The sequence below is a fragment of the Entelurus aequoreus genome, linkage group LG20 (genome assembly GCF_033978785.1).
Source record: "Entelurus aequoreus isolate RoL-2023_Sb linkage group LG20, RoL_Eaeq_v1.1, whole genome shotgun sequence".
Taxonomy (NCBI): domain Eukaryota; kingdom Metazoa; phylum Chordata; class Actinopteri; order Syngnathiformes; family Syngnathidae; genus Entelurus; species Entelurus aequoreus.
Window position 1 is genome coordinate 374,341 of NC_084750.1, and position 15,120 is coordinate 389,460.

Below are 15,120 nucleotides of genomic sequence, written 5' to 3' on the forward strand. Positions count from 1 at the left end.
TAAAACTGTAAAGAAGAAGAATAACCTGTGGAGGGCAGTGTCACGCCAAATTTCTTTCCCCTACAAATCCCCCCCACCCCCCACCCCACCCTCCACCCCCATTTACTTCCGTGGTCATGTTTCCTCTTACGTCATTGACAGCTATCGATAGCACTTCGGCTTTGACTGCCCGTCGCTGGATGGATACTTCGTCTTTAACAGCTGCTGGAATCAGAAGAAATCGACTATTGTTTTTTTTGTACAGGCGCGAAACAGGACAGTCGCGTGCCGGTTAAGGACCCCGGCAACTTTGTGACTTTATTGGACGCAGCCCCGGAAGTAAATGGGGGGGGGGGGGGGGGGGAGATTTGGCGTGACTGGTCTGCTGGAAACTGAAAGAAGAAGAAGAAGAACGAGGAAAAAGCAATATGGCGCTTGATAAGAAGGCCTAAACGTTGGCATTATAGTTCTGTATTTTTAATTAGTGCATACATGACGTTTAGTGAAGCAAACATTGTTTACAGTTGTTTGTATTCGGATACATTAGTCTGGCGCACTTTGATGCTTCTTCCTGTGCTATTTTAGCTGGCAAATGAGCTAACCTTGCTAGTTAGCTTAGCTTGTTAGCTGCTAACAAAAATACGCCGAAGTTATCAACACATCGCTTATCAGAGATCAAGTGTGAGTGTGAAGTGTTGTGATTGTGTGAAAATGTGCGAAAGAACGATAGCAGAGTACGAGGAGGAACTTTGTCCAACAAACGAGGGGAAGGAGCGACAACATCAACTACTGGACACCTATTATAGGAAACATCATCAGATTGTTTTACAAACAGGTTTGTTTACTTCTTACTCTCACATGTTTATATTTGATTATCAACACTATTCTTAAATATATTGTCTATAGGAAGGTTAATTATCTTATGAGGATGATGCACTGCTTTGTTTTTATATTGTTCATAACAACGAGACAGTTTCAGACATCTCAGTTTCTAACAATGTATATCAACATGTTAACACAAAACTCACACAGTCACCAAATATATTTGACATTGTAATATAATTAATAGTTTCATGGCTAATTTCACTTCCTGATTTTGACCTACATGCACCAATAAGTGAAAGTAAACATGTATTGTCAATCATTTTCCAATAAGTAAAGTAGTCAACAGTTGTTTTATTAAAAGAAGATAAAGGTGAGTGACTTTCCTTCAGCGTGTCGTAGATGGTCTTCAAGTGAATGTGGGAGCTGTGCTCTAAAGAGGAATTGTTGATGGACGTACTCCATAAAAACACCACTTAGTAAAACGTGTTTTGTAAGAGTTCCTTTTGGCCCAGCCAAAAAAATAACCATATAGAAAAGTATTCTGTATAATGACAAAAACATGGTATTACTGTTTTATTGTTTTCCATTATATTTAATTTATGGTTAGGAAATTACCATAACAAGTTTATGGTTAAAATTAGAGGTAAGGTTTAGGTATAATAGGCGGACATGTATACAAAAAAAATGGTTACACGGTTTACACCAGTGAGTGTAAAGTTAAGAATGTCCCCAACCCCAACAAAATTCCCAAGCCTGTTTTTACTCACTGTACCAATTTAGAAGTAATTTTAGTGGCTGGGACAAAAGGAAGGTTTTCCTGTGTTTTTAATGGTTGTTTAGCTACACACTTTTAACACAACACACAAAGAACACAGATAATCACATTGTGTTAACAGTGTCAGTCAAAAACAATTTATATTGTCTAATAATCTTATTTACCTATTCACACAAACAGACGCCCAGCAGCCCCCCCACATTAAAGAGGAATATTTACATCCCTCTAGTGTAAAAGAGGAGGAGGCAGAGCCATCCCACATCAAAGTGGAAGAGGAGGAAGTGTGTAGCAGTCAGGAGGGAGAGTTTCCTCTAGGGCAGGAGGAGGCTGATCTCACCAAGTTTCCACTGACTGTTGTCTCTGTGAAGACTGAAGACCATGAAGACAAACCACCTGAGTCCTCACAGCTTCATCACAGTCCAAGTAAGCACAACATCCAGATATTATTTTATTCTCAGGGCATTCAATCCATCACAACTGGACTGTTCAGTTTGTCTTAGAAGACGTTTGGCCTCTCATCCAAGTAGGCTTCATCACTTCATGCTCACAGACGTAAAGTCTTAAATCTAATCCTTTCAATTTAAGACCTTGGGATGTCTTAAGTTATATCACAATCTTCTACAATAGGTCCTGGAAATGTCCCAAAAATATAATGATATATATTTTTTAAATAAATATATAAACTAATTATCTGTTCAGCCCGGTCAAAATTCTGGAGCAGGACGAGTGTGCGGTGCTGTGTATGTTACAGCAGAGTTAAGCTCGCAGCGGATATTAGGAAAGCCCACAGCAAAGCAGAGTTGTAGAACAAATCATGTGGAGGACAACGTTTGTAAACATTGTGGTCAAAGGGAAAGATGATGAAAAGGTCGAAAATCCTTGACAAGTTTGTGTCAAATGATGCTTAAACACCTGCACATTATACATTATACTTGATATCGCTACTGTCGTTCTATGTATCGATTGGCCCACCTTTGTTTACATCCAAGAGCTGTAGCTTGAAGTTACCATTTCTCCCTACGGTGTGTAGTGTAACATGTTTAACTGGGTAAGCCGCTAGCAAGGACCATACTTTGCGTTGAGGATGCATTAGTTGGATTGTCACTGTCAAATTAGCAGACACAGCTAGAATGATCTAGGTAAGGGTCATCCACATGACCCTTGCCTAGGATAGGCTGTGTACAAAACACTAAAATTTAACGTTTTAGTTAGGGCTGTGCGTCTGTACCTTAAATGGCGATCTGATATGAATCTCGATACATGGGTTACGATACGTTTCACTAACAATATTTTTAAAACATTAAAACTCCATATTATTCGATGTGATACGATTCGATGCAGATGGAAGCTTTGCATGGTGAGAAGAAGATCCATTGTATCATGTCAGAACAATGTCATATGTTTATTTTTTTATATAGACACATACAAAACAAGCAGTGCCTGCATTAATGAGCAAATAGCATAAGTATCAATTAAGGCATTGCCATCCATAAACTTAAAGAAAATATGTGTGAGTTAAAAATGAAAATTATAATTACAATTGTAAATTAATTTTCTTCTGTAGATTTTAGTTTAGTTGTATTTTTATTTGTTATACATTTGTTAAATGTTAGAGTGTCAAATTTGGTCAAAAGACTGACAGGTTGGGATGTTCACAAACAAACCAGATCTATCGACTGGTCCATTAACATGAACGATAGTTTTTTTTTATTTGAAGCCTGACAGTGACGAAACATTTACATCTCAACCAAGGCAGAAACAGCGGCAGCTATGCACAGAGTGGGTGTGGTCTCCTCTCTGCTCTGACTATAATGGAATGGACTTCATTGTCATTGCACTTAAAAGTGCAAGGAAATGTGTGTTCAGTACAAGTTGTGCAAGAGCAGACATTCAGTAGACAGGACCGCCTGTGAGGAAAAGGCTTACAGCAGCACATTGTCATTGCACCTAAAAGTGCAAGGAAATGTGTGTTCAGTACAAGTTGTGCAAGAGCAGACATTCAGTAGACAGGACCGCCTGTGAGGAAAAGGCTTACAGCAGCACTGCTTGTACGTTGAGGATATTAGAGTGTTACGCACTTTTATGTCTCCAAACATCCCAAAAAAAAGTTGCTAGATTTGTCGCTTGTCGCTTTTGAGAAAGAAAGTCAGTAAGAGGAGTTGGAAATGTTCTAGATTTAGTCAGAAAGTCGCCAAGTTGACAACACTGCACTGAAGTGTGTGTGAAAAATAAAGACGCAAAAACCCGCCATAGGTTGCTTTTGATGGGTTTATACTGCATGGAGCTTTCTGTGGTTGGCCAGATTTAGGTACAATAACTTATGGATTGATCTGTGATTGGTTCCTTCAGTAAGTCAATCAGAATTACTGTCTGTCTGTCACATACACACCCATATACACACATATGCAACTAAATGAACAAATGAATGCATGGTTGAGTACAGAGGAGATATGTGAGTAAACACTATCACAGAAGCCATCTACAAGAGGAGGTCATCTGACCACGGCCACTAGGACGATGACACAAAACGCCCCCACAGCAACGCTGACAACCCCTGAAGCAGATGGCTCCCTCTGAGGAACGTTGGAAAGTAAAAATAATGAAACCTGTAAAGTAGTAAGAACCATGAGTAGAGATAAAGTATAAAATACAAGTAAGAAACATGAAGACAAAACAAATAATAATAATAATAATATACAGTAAATATAAAATAATCTAATATAACTAAATAAAATCTTGCATAACTAATAATGTAAAAAGTAAAGTACGAATGACTTCAATAACATTAATTAATATTAGGTAAAAGCCAAATCAACAAGGAGGGTGTTAAGCCTGCTCTTAAAACATGAACGTTCTCCACAGCCCTGAGGTCTTCCGGCAAGCTTGTCCCATAGACGAGGGCCATAATGTGAAGTGAATTATATTTATATAGCACTTTTCTCTAGTGACTCAAAGTGCTTTACATAGTGAAACCCAATATCTAAGTTACATTTAAACCAGTGTGGGTGGCACTGGAAGCAGGTGGGTAAAGTGTCTTGCCCAAGGACACAACGGCAGTGACTCAGATGGCAGAAGCTGGGATCGAACCTGGAAGCCTCAAGTTGCTGGCACGGCCACTCTACCAACCAAGCTATACCGCCCCAATGGTGGAAAGATGCCATCCCGTGACTTTGTGTCCTGACTTTTGGAATAATTAGGAGATGAGTGCCGCAGGATCTCAGGGCACGTGAAGGTTGGTAGGGTAAAAGCAAATCTGAAAGATAAGAAGGCCCAATACCATAAAAAACATTTATAAACCATAAGAATAACCTTAAAATTGATCCTGAAACACACGGAGAGCCAATGCAGAGATACCACTGTGTTACATGGCCTTTCATTTTAGCCGGCGGCATTTTTGGGTGTTGTTGATAAATGGATTTCGCTTTGCATAGTAGAGTTTTAACTTGCACTACAGATGTAGCGACAAACTGTAGTTACTGACAGTGTTTTTCTGAAGTGTTCCTGAGCCCATGTGGTGATATCCTTTACACACTGATGTCGGTTTTTAATGCAGTACCGCCTGAAGGTGTTGTTCCCAGGACAACACGCTCAGAAACACCGCCGGCTTCGCTGGGCCGAGCTCATCTAAGATGGACTGATGCAAAGTGTAAAAGTGTTCTGTGGTCTGACGAGTTCACATTTCAAATTGTTTTTGGAAATTGTGGACATCGTGTCCCCTGGAACAAAGAGGAAAAGAACCATCCAGATTGTTATAGGCGCAAAGTTTGAAAGCCAGCATTTATGATGGTATGGGGGTGTATTTGTTGTGTATCAGAGAAGGGAAGGAGGCGACAACCAGGGCAGGACTGCGGTTTACAAGGTTTATTTGAAACCTTTGATGAATACGTGGCGTGTGTATGCTACTCAAAGTGAGTGAGTGTTGACTATGTGTAAAATTAATAATGTAAATGTTACCAAGGGTTGTTGTCTGTAAATGTTGGTTGTATCTTTCGTCGTTATCCAAGGGGGCAAGGCGAAGAGGCAGTTCGTGGACAGGCAAGTGGTCGTGGGCAAGAGCAGGGCAGCGTGGTCTAGGTCCGAGCAGAGAGGTCGTGGATCGAGGAGGGCAGTTAGGAATCCGGATGGGTGTTGAGTGACAAGGCACGATCACGGAGGTCAGGAGAGTCACTGTGGAAGTACAAAAGGGCATGAACAGGGGGAAACACTGAGAGATAGAGCAAAACAAGGACGAGGAAATCACTGGGAAAGGAATGCCAGACGTGATGCTTACTGGAAGGTTAGCGACGTTCTGGCAAAGGTTCCTTGGGTCCGCTGGTCTTTATGCCGCTCCCCCTCGTCAAGTCCAGGTGTACTGATGAGTGATTGTTTGCAGGCTTGTTGCTGTGTGGGCGTGTTGTGCTCAGCGCGAGCAGAGGTGTGTTTGAGTGTGCTGCCAGCAGAGGGGTTAACAGAGGTGCCTGCAGCTCCAGCTGCAGAGGAAACGTGGGTTCGACTCCGCGTCATGACAGTACCCCCCCCCTTATGCGAGGCCTCGAACGAGCGCCGGGGAGCATCACGATTGGCACGGTAGAAATCCTCTAGAAGTGAGGGATCGGCAAGGTAGGAGGCTGGCACCCAATATCTGTCTTCAGGTCCATATCCCTCCCAGTCGACCAAATAAACGAGCCCCCTACCTTGTCGACGGACCCTGAGGATCTCCTTAACCGACCAAACCTGATCTCCATTGGGTAAGAACCTAGAGGGTGGGGGGGCAGGGACAGGAGGGGACAGAGCGCTCTCCGCTACCGGTTTAATCTGGGAAACATGGACCACTGGATGCCGCTTGACCGAGGGTGGGAGAGCCAATTTAACGGATACAGGATTAATGATAGACATGATGGAGAACGGACCAACATAACGTGGAGCCAATTTCTTAGATGGTAGCTGGAGGCTGAGGTCCTTAGTGAGAAGCATCACTTGTTGTCCTGGTTTATAGGACGGAGCTGGAATGCGATGACGGTTGGCGTTGCGACACATTTTCTCAGATGCTCTTTCCAAAGCTGCACGGGCGGCTCTCCACACCCTCTGACACCGTCTAATATGAGCTCTAGTAGATGGTACAGCGATCTCCAGTTCTTGTTGGGGAAACAAAGGGGGTTGATAACCTAATGAGCACTCAAATGGAGACATACCGGTAGCGGAGCTCTTCAAGGAGTTATAGGAAAACTCCACCCATGGCAGAAACTTGCTCCAGGATGTGGGTTGACGACTGGCGACACATCGGAGCATGGTCTCCAAGCCTTGATTCGCCCTCTCGGCCTGCCCGTTGCTTTGGGGATGATATCCCGATGTGAGGCTGACCGAGGCCCCGATTCCCTTGCAGAAAGCTCTCCATACTTGCGACGTAAACTGAGGGCCTCTGTCAGAAACGATATCCACCGGAATACCATGCTGCTTGACGACGTGAAGTGTGAGGAGGTCAGAAGTCTCTGAAGCAGAAGGTAACTTGCGCAGCGGAATGAAATGGGCTGCTTTGGAGAAACGATCAACAATTGTAAGGATAGTGGTGTTACCTCTGGAAGCTGGAAATCCTGTGACAAAATCCAGGGCGATGTGCGACCAAGGATGGGCAGGAATGGAGAGAGGGCGAAGAAGACCAGTAGGAGGCCTGTGTGACGTCTTACTGCGGGCACAAGTTGAACAAGCAGCGATAAACTCCCGAGTGTCCTTGGCCATGGATGGCCACCAAAAACGTCTTCGCAGCAGTGATAGGGTTCGTTGAAAGCCAGGATGGCATGAGAACAGGCTTGAGTGCCCCCAATCCAGGACCCTGGGTCGTAGCCCCCGATTGACGAACAGTCTGTTGGGAGGTCCACCTCCCGGTCTTGGATTGGAATGCAGTGCAGACTTAACCAGGTCCTCCACTTTCCAAGTTACCATCCCCATGATGCAAGTGGGAGGAAGCATGGGTTCTGCCACTACCGGACCGGTAGGTTCTTTCAGAAATAGCCGAGACAGTGCGTCAGCCTTAGTGTTCTTGGACCCAGGTCTGAAAGAAAGCACGTAATTGAAGCGAGAGAAAAACTGCTGCCACCTTGCCTGGCGATTGTTGATCCTCTTGGCAGCTCGGATGTGTAGGAGGTTGCTGTGGTCGGTAAGAATCTGAAACTGGTGTCTAGCTCCTTCCAACCAGTGTCTCCATTCCACCAGGGCCTCATGGACCGCCAGTAATTCTCTATTCCCAGCATCATAATTCTGTTCGGCCATGGTCAGGCGCCTGGAGAAAAAAGCAACAGGGTGAACCAAATTGTCATTCTTTGACCTTTGAGAGAGAATAGCCCCAATCCCCGAGTCTGAGGCGTCAACCTCCACCAAAAAGGCAGTATCTAAGTCGGGATGGACTAGAATGGGGGCAGAAACAAAACGCTCCTTTAACTCCTCGAAGGCCTTCCTCGCCAAAAGAGTCCACACAAAAGGAACGTTTGTAGACGGGAGTGAATGGAGTGGTGCCGCAATTCTACTGAAGTCTTGAATGAATCAGCGGTAGAAGCCAGCGAAGCCGAGGAACCTCCGAAGTTCCGTCCTAGTAGTGGGTTGCGGCCACTTCACCACGGCCTCCACCTTCTTCGGGTCTGGCCTTATGTGACCCTTTTCGACCACGAATCCGAGGAACTCCACCGAAGAGGAGTGGAAGCAGCACTTTTCAGCCTTAACAAATAGACAGTTTTCCAAAAGACGTTGCAGGACAAGTCGAACATGTTTCTGGTGATCAGAGAGGTTACGGGAGAAAATTAGAATATCATCAAGGTATACTACCACAAATTGGTCCAGCATGTCCCGAAGAATGTCATTGACAAGAGTTTGAAAAACTGCCGGTGCGTTGGTGAGTCCAAAAGGCATCACCCGGTACTTATAATGCCCCATATGAGTGTTGAAAGCCGTCTTCCACTCGTCTCCCTCTTTGATCCGGACCAGGTGATATGCGTTACGAAGATCCAGTTTGGTAAATATGGTAGCAGGTGCCAAAGGTTCAAAAGATGAGTTGAGTAGTGGAAGAGAGTACTTATTCTTAATTGTGATGTTGTTAAGGTGACGGTAGTCAATGCAGGGACGAAGGGATCCGTCCTTCTTGGCAACGAAAAAGAATCCCGCCGCCAGTGGAGACTTGGATGGTGTAATGATGCCTGAGGCAAGGCCCTCTGTGATATAGTTCCTCATAGCTTCTTTCTCTGGCAGAGACAAATTGTATAGGCGACTAGACGGCAAAGTAGCGTTAGGGAGTAACTCAATGGCACAATCATAAGGTCTATGAGGGGGTAGTCCCAGGGCACGTACCTTGCTGAAGACCTCGGCTAAGTCATGGTAGCAAGCTGGAACCAGAGATAGATCTACCTGGGGAGTCGTGGTAGTGGAATGGTAGACCGGATGAGATGCCGATCCAAGACAGTTGGCCATGCAGGGTGTGCTCCATGCCAGAATTCTGCCGGAAGACCAAGAGATATGAGGGTTGTGGTGACGAAGCCAAGATCTTCCAAGTACCAGCGGGGCTACCGGAGCTTCCAGCACCCATAAACTAATGGTCTCCCTGTGATTTCCAGAAATGGTCATGGAACGGGGCTCAGTGCGGTAATTGATGGGGCCCAATGGCCGTCCATCCAGGGCCTGTGCTGGCAGCGTCTTGTCCAGGGAGATCAGGGGAATGCCCATCTGCCGGGCGAACTTGTAGTCCAAAAGACTTTCATCAGCTCCAGAGTCCACAAATGCCTGTACTTGAATGCTCCTCTGGTCCCAGGCCAGAATAGCGGGTAGCAGTATGTCGGGGTTTTCCTCATTACGGGGAAATAAAGTATGGCTCACCAGGACTGCCATTGAGGTAGTTATCTGGTTTCGTTCTGCTGCTCGCTCACAAAGTCTTAGGTCAAATTGGAGGGCCAGTTCGATGAGATCCTTGCAGGAAGTAGGTCTGTCTCTCAGTAGACCGTCCTTAATCTCTTCAGAGAGGCCGCGGCGGAATGCGCTTTGAAGCGCCCGGGCCCCCCAACCGCTGTCCACCGCTAGGGTATAGGCTGCGACGGAACGTGAACCCTGTGAGATGGAGTGTAGACGTCCGGCCGCGTCCCCCCCATCCTTGGGGTGATCAAAGACAGCCCGAAATTCTGCACGGAACGCAGAATAGTCGGCGTAGAGCCCAATGGTCCTGTCGACTGCAGCAGTAGCCCACTTGAGAGCCGGGCCGGAAAGTAATGAGAAAATAAATGCAATCTTAGCGCCGTCTGAGGAATAACGGGAGGGCTGATGCCAAAAAATGAGGTCACATTGTACCAAAAACCCTCTACAAAGTTCAAAGTCCCCTTCAAAGGGTTTAGGACTGGCAATCCTGGGCTCTCGTTCCAAAATGCTGTGTTCGGGTCCAGGAACTGGAAAAGCACGTGGAGGTACCACCGGTCCAGAACTGGCCCCGGGGCACATGTTGTCCAGCTTGGAATAAAGTCTGGTAAAAGCTCTCTCAAGATGATCCTCAAGGGCAGTAAACCGAACCTGGTGTTCGCTAACGACAGAGCTAAGGATAGCTAGGTCGGAAGAAATGGCTATCTGGGCCTGGGGCTTGCTGCTGTCGCCTGGTTCCGACATGTTGTTGGCCAGAACGTACTGTTGTGTATCAGAGAAGGGAAGGAGGCGACAACCAGGGCAGGACTGCGGTTTACAAGGTTTATTTGAAACCTTTGATGAATACGTGGCGTGTGTATGCTACTCAAAGTGAGTGAGTGTTGACTATGTGTAAAATTAATAATGTAAATATTACCAAGGGTTGTTGTCTGTAAATGTTGGTTGTATCTTTCGTCGTTATCCAAGGGGGCAAGGCGAAGAGGCAGTTCGTGGACAGGCAAGTGGTCGTGGGCAAGAGCAGGGTAGCGTGGTCTAGGTCCGAGCAGAGAGGTCGTGGATCGAGGAGGGCAGTTAGGAATCCGGATGGGTGTTGAGTGACAGGCACGATCACGGAGGTCAGGAGAGTCACTGTGGAAGTACAAAAGGGCATGAACCAGGGGGAAACACTGAGAGATAGAGCAAAACAAGGACGAGGAAATCACTGGGAAAGGAATGCCAGACGTGATGCTTACTGGAAGGTTAGCGACGTTCTGGCAAAGGTTCCTTGGGTCCGCTGGTCTTTATGCCGCTCCCCCTCGTCAAGTCTAGGTGTACTGATGAGTGATTGTTTGCAGGCTTGTTGCTGTGTGGGCGTGTTGTGCTCAGCGCGAGCAGAGGTGTGTTTGAGTGTGCTGCCAGCAGAGGGGTTAATAGAGGTGCCTGCAGCTCCAGCTGCAGAGGAAACGTGGGTTTGACTCCGCGTCATGACAGTATTAGTGCCCAAGGCATGGGTAACTTACACATCTGTGAAGGCACCATTAATGCTGAAAGGTACATACAGGTTTTGGAGCAACATATGTTGCCATCCAAGAACGTTATCATGGACGCACCTGCTTATTTCAACAAGACAATACCAAGCCACGTGTTACAACAGTGTGGCTTCTCAGTAAAAGAGTGTGGGTACTAGACTGGCCTGCCTGTAGTCCAGACCTGTCTTCCATTGAAAATGTGTGGCGCAATATGAAGCCTAAAATACCACAACAGAGACCCCGGACTGTTGAACTACTTTAAGCTGTACATCAAGAAAGAATGGGAAATAATTCCACCTGAAAAGCTTCAAAAATTGGTCTCCTTAGTTCCCAAACGTTTACTGAGTGTTGTTAAAAGGAAAGGCTATGTAACACAGTGGTAAAAATGCCCCTGTGCCAACTTTTTTGCAATGTGTTGCTGCCATTAAATTTTAAGTTAATGATTATTTGCACACAAAAAAATAAGTTTCTCAGTTCGAACATTAAATACCTTGTCTTTGCAGTGTATTCAATTGAATATAAGTTGAAAATGATTTGCAAATCATTGTATTCTGTTTTTATTTACGAATTACACAACGTGCCAACTTCACTGGTTTGGGGATTTGTAGATTTTGAGCCATATTGCCCGTCCATACTAAAAAGTCCACCCGCCTTGGTCTTATTTTATTGTGAATAATGTTTTAAAGAGTGGCATTTTTGTCCCCCACAGAAATTTCAGGCCAGTTCATAAAATAACTTGGTTTTCCTCAGTACATGTACGTAAATGTTCTGAATGCCTCATGTGACTGAATAAAGCTCAACGTTTCTAAAGCATGTGTTTGTCTTGTGTTCTGCAGACGTCTGTGAAGAACATCATCTCCCTCTACAGCAGGAAGACAGCTTCAAGACAGAGCAGGAGGAACCACAAATCTACCACAATCATGAGGAAGAGAAGGCACCACCGACTTTACACTTAAAAAAGAGAGATGTTGACGCACTAACCCCCAACATTAAAGAGAAAAAGGAAGTGACACATCCCCACCACTTTAAAAAGGAAGAACAGTACCCACTGACCCTGCATGTTAAAGAGGAAGAGGAGGAACAGAGCACCAGTCGGGAGGAGGGAAAGCATCTTGAATGGTCGGAGGAGTTCCCAGTGATTGGTGTGATTGTGAAGAGTGAAGATGATGAGATCAAAGATGAAAGTGAGGAGAAGGGAGAGGTGAAGCCTCCAAGCAGCAGCTCAACTCAACACATGACAACAGAAGCTGATGGAGACCACTGTGGAGGATCACAAGCAGACAAGCTCTTAGCTCCACTATCAGATAGTGACGACACAACGTCACACTCTCTTGACACTGATGATGAAGACTCTAAAGCCGACAAGACATGTCACACTGACAACACACGCTTTAAATGTTCTCACTGTGACAAAACTTGTAAATACCGTTGTGATCTTAAAATACACATGAGAAAACACACTGGAGAAAAACCTTTCACCTGTTCAATCTGTAGTAAAGGTTTTGCAGAAAGTCAAAATTTGAAAGTACACATGAGAATACACACGGGAGAAAAACCATTCAAATGCTCAGTTTGCAGTAAACGATTCTCTCTGAAGCAAGCTATGATTAGACACACAAGAATACACACTGGAGAAAAAACGTTTTTCTGCTCAGAATGTGGTAAAGGTTTTATACAAAATAGTGATTTGAAAATACACATGAGAACACACACTGAAGAAAAATCTTTTTCCTGCTCAGAATGTGGTAAATATTTTCTCCAAAGACAGTATTTAAAAAAACACATGAGAATACACACTGGAGAAAACCAGTTTAACTGTTCAATCTGCGGTAAAGATTTTGTAAAACGTCAATATTTGACAGTACACATGAGAATACACACCGGGGAAAAACTTTTGATCTGTTCAATCTGTGGTAAAGGTTTTGCACAAAGTAACAATTTAAAAGTACACATGAGAATACACACTGGAGAAAAACTACTTTCCTGTTCTATCTGCGGTAAAGATTTTGTACAAAGTCAACATTTGAAAGCACACATGAGAACACACACAGGAGAGAAAGTGTTGAGTTGCAGTGTGTGTGATGAAAGATTCTCTTATAAGTACCAGTGTAAGAAACACAAGTGTGCTGGTGTGAACAGCAGCAACACATGAAGCTGCAGGGTTTGAAATCAACCGTCAAGACTTTTATTAACTTTGGCTTTCTGACATCAGCACATATAACATGATTGACATCTTTGTTGTGTATGTAACACATACTTGTTAATATGCTTCTTACATTAATAGATTATATATTTTAGATTAGTGTTTTTTTCAGTCAAGTACAAGCAATAATATACAACATTGTGTACTTTAATTAAAAGCAGAGCAATTTGACTAAAAAAGGTGAGAGTAAACAGTACAAAACATGTACGTTACATACAATAAAAATTTAATGTGTATATAAATATTCATAATTAAATTTTATGCTTATTCATAACAGTGTTTTAATATAGGATTTTGAAATAATGAATTGTTGTATATGTTAATTTCTAATTGTAAATGATTCCATAGATGAACTGTATATGATATACATATTTGTTTTACTTGTGTTCATACCTTTGCTTTTGAGTACACATAAAGCCCTCTTAATCATGTTTACTGGTTCACATCTGAAACATCTTCTAGACCACTTCTGGAAGCATATTATTATTGACTTTATACATCATTTGAGCAGTTGTGTTTTATACAAGATCATTTACTTTTGAAATGTCTGACTTTATGAATCATTATGGGTCTTGATAATGCATTCTTTAAACTTTATTACTCTTTTTTTGTAACATGAATATTGTTTTGGGATTGTTTTATAAGTATGTCCCCAGACCTTTATGCAATATGTAAAGTATGCTTCAACTAAAGTTGGGGACAATAAATGTAGTTATTTGTTATGTATGTATTTTGTTCTATGTTATGTTGCTGTAATTTTTTATATTTTTTTATTTGTATGATTTTTAAATGTAGTTTCGAGTTTAGTTTTCTCAACTACAAAACCCAAAACCAGTGAAGTTGGCATGTTGTGTAAAGTAATCACAAAATAATAAGAATTGTAGAAATGATTGGAAACTCAAGACAGCCATGACATTGTGTTCTTAACAAGTGTATGTAAACTTTTGACCACAACTGTATGTATATATATATATATATATATATATATATATATATATATATATATATATATATATATATATATATATATATATATATATATATATATATATATATATATATATATATATATATATATATATATATATATATATATATATATATACTGAAGGTGTTGGGCTTTAAAGGTTACAATAATGACTCTTGCAAGCGTTTTTTCATCTTTATAATCCTAAAAATATTTAAAAAAAATATTAAATCTGTGTTCTTGTCTCTCATAATGATTGTAAATAATGGGCAAAATTCCAAAAACGTGTTGGGGGGAGGGATATGTTGTATCGTATATTTGAAGGTCGTTGCAGCGTTAAGACACTAGATGTCAGTAATGTAAAAGCTATAGAACACTGCAGAGAGTATTTTGGGGCGTTTCAAGTTAAAATGGAAGATCTGAACAGTTCCACTGCCGACAAGATGTTACAACTGTCAAATAGCAATAATGTGTAAAGCAAAGCAACATTTTGGAAGGTGTGGAGGAGAACACGAATATGGAGTACAGTAATGTCATAATATAGTAATAATGATAATAATCATCATAATCATGTTATTCGGCAGTTTATGGGTTTGTGTATGGTCAGGAAACAAGAATCAGAAATGTATCAAATCAAAGCAGAGTGAAATCTTGCATATGCCGACGTAGTTAAAATGTAGAAGCAGGAAAATGTATCAGTGGAAAGTAATGAGAATATCAGCAATCAGCAATTTCAATGATAACCACGGACAAAAAGGTCATATTCTTCCATATGCAAGCAAAAAAAGACAACAAAAAAAAGATTATTGTGTCAAAGCTGCAGCTAAATTGTTGGATTTGAAATATTTATCATGTGAAAACGTGCAGGAGGAATTACAGAAGGCGGTGGTGACGAGCACAAGTCACAATCGCACCTCATAAATAGATGTTTTTTTTCTGACATGGGAGAGTCATTTGGACTAAAATAAATCATCAATTTGTGGCAGTAATGTACGCG

At 42.7% G+C, this 15,120-nt stretch overlaps 1 protein-coding gene across 1 annotated transcript; it reads left to right on the forward strand.

The window, feature by feature from the left end:
- The first annotated feature begins 339 nt into the window (after positions 1-339).
- LOC133635765 (zinc finger protein 260-like) lies at positions 340-13,929 on the forward strand. Its single transcript, XM_062029040.1, has 3 exons — positions 340-814; positions 1,760-2,002; positions 11,790-13,929. The coding sequence occupies exons 1-3, from the start codon at positions 691-693 to the stop codon at positions 13,103-13,105; spliced, it is 1,683 nt and encodes a 560-aa protein (XP_061885024.1). The 5' UTR covers positions 340-690; the 3' UTR covers positions 13,106-13,929.
- Positions 13,930-15,120: the final 1,191 nt, after the last annotated feature.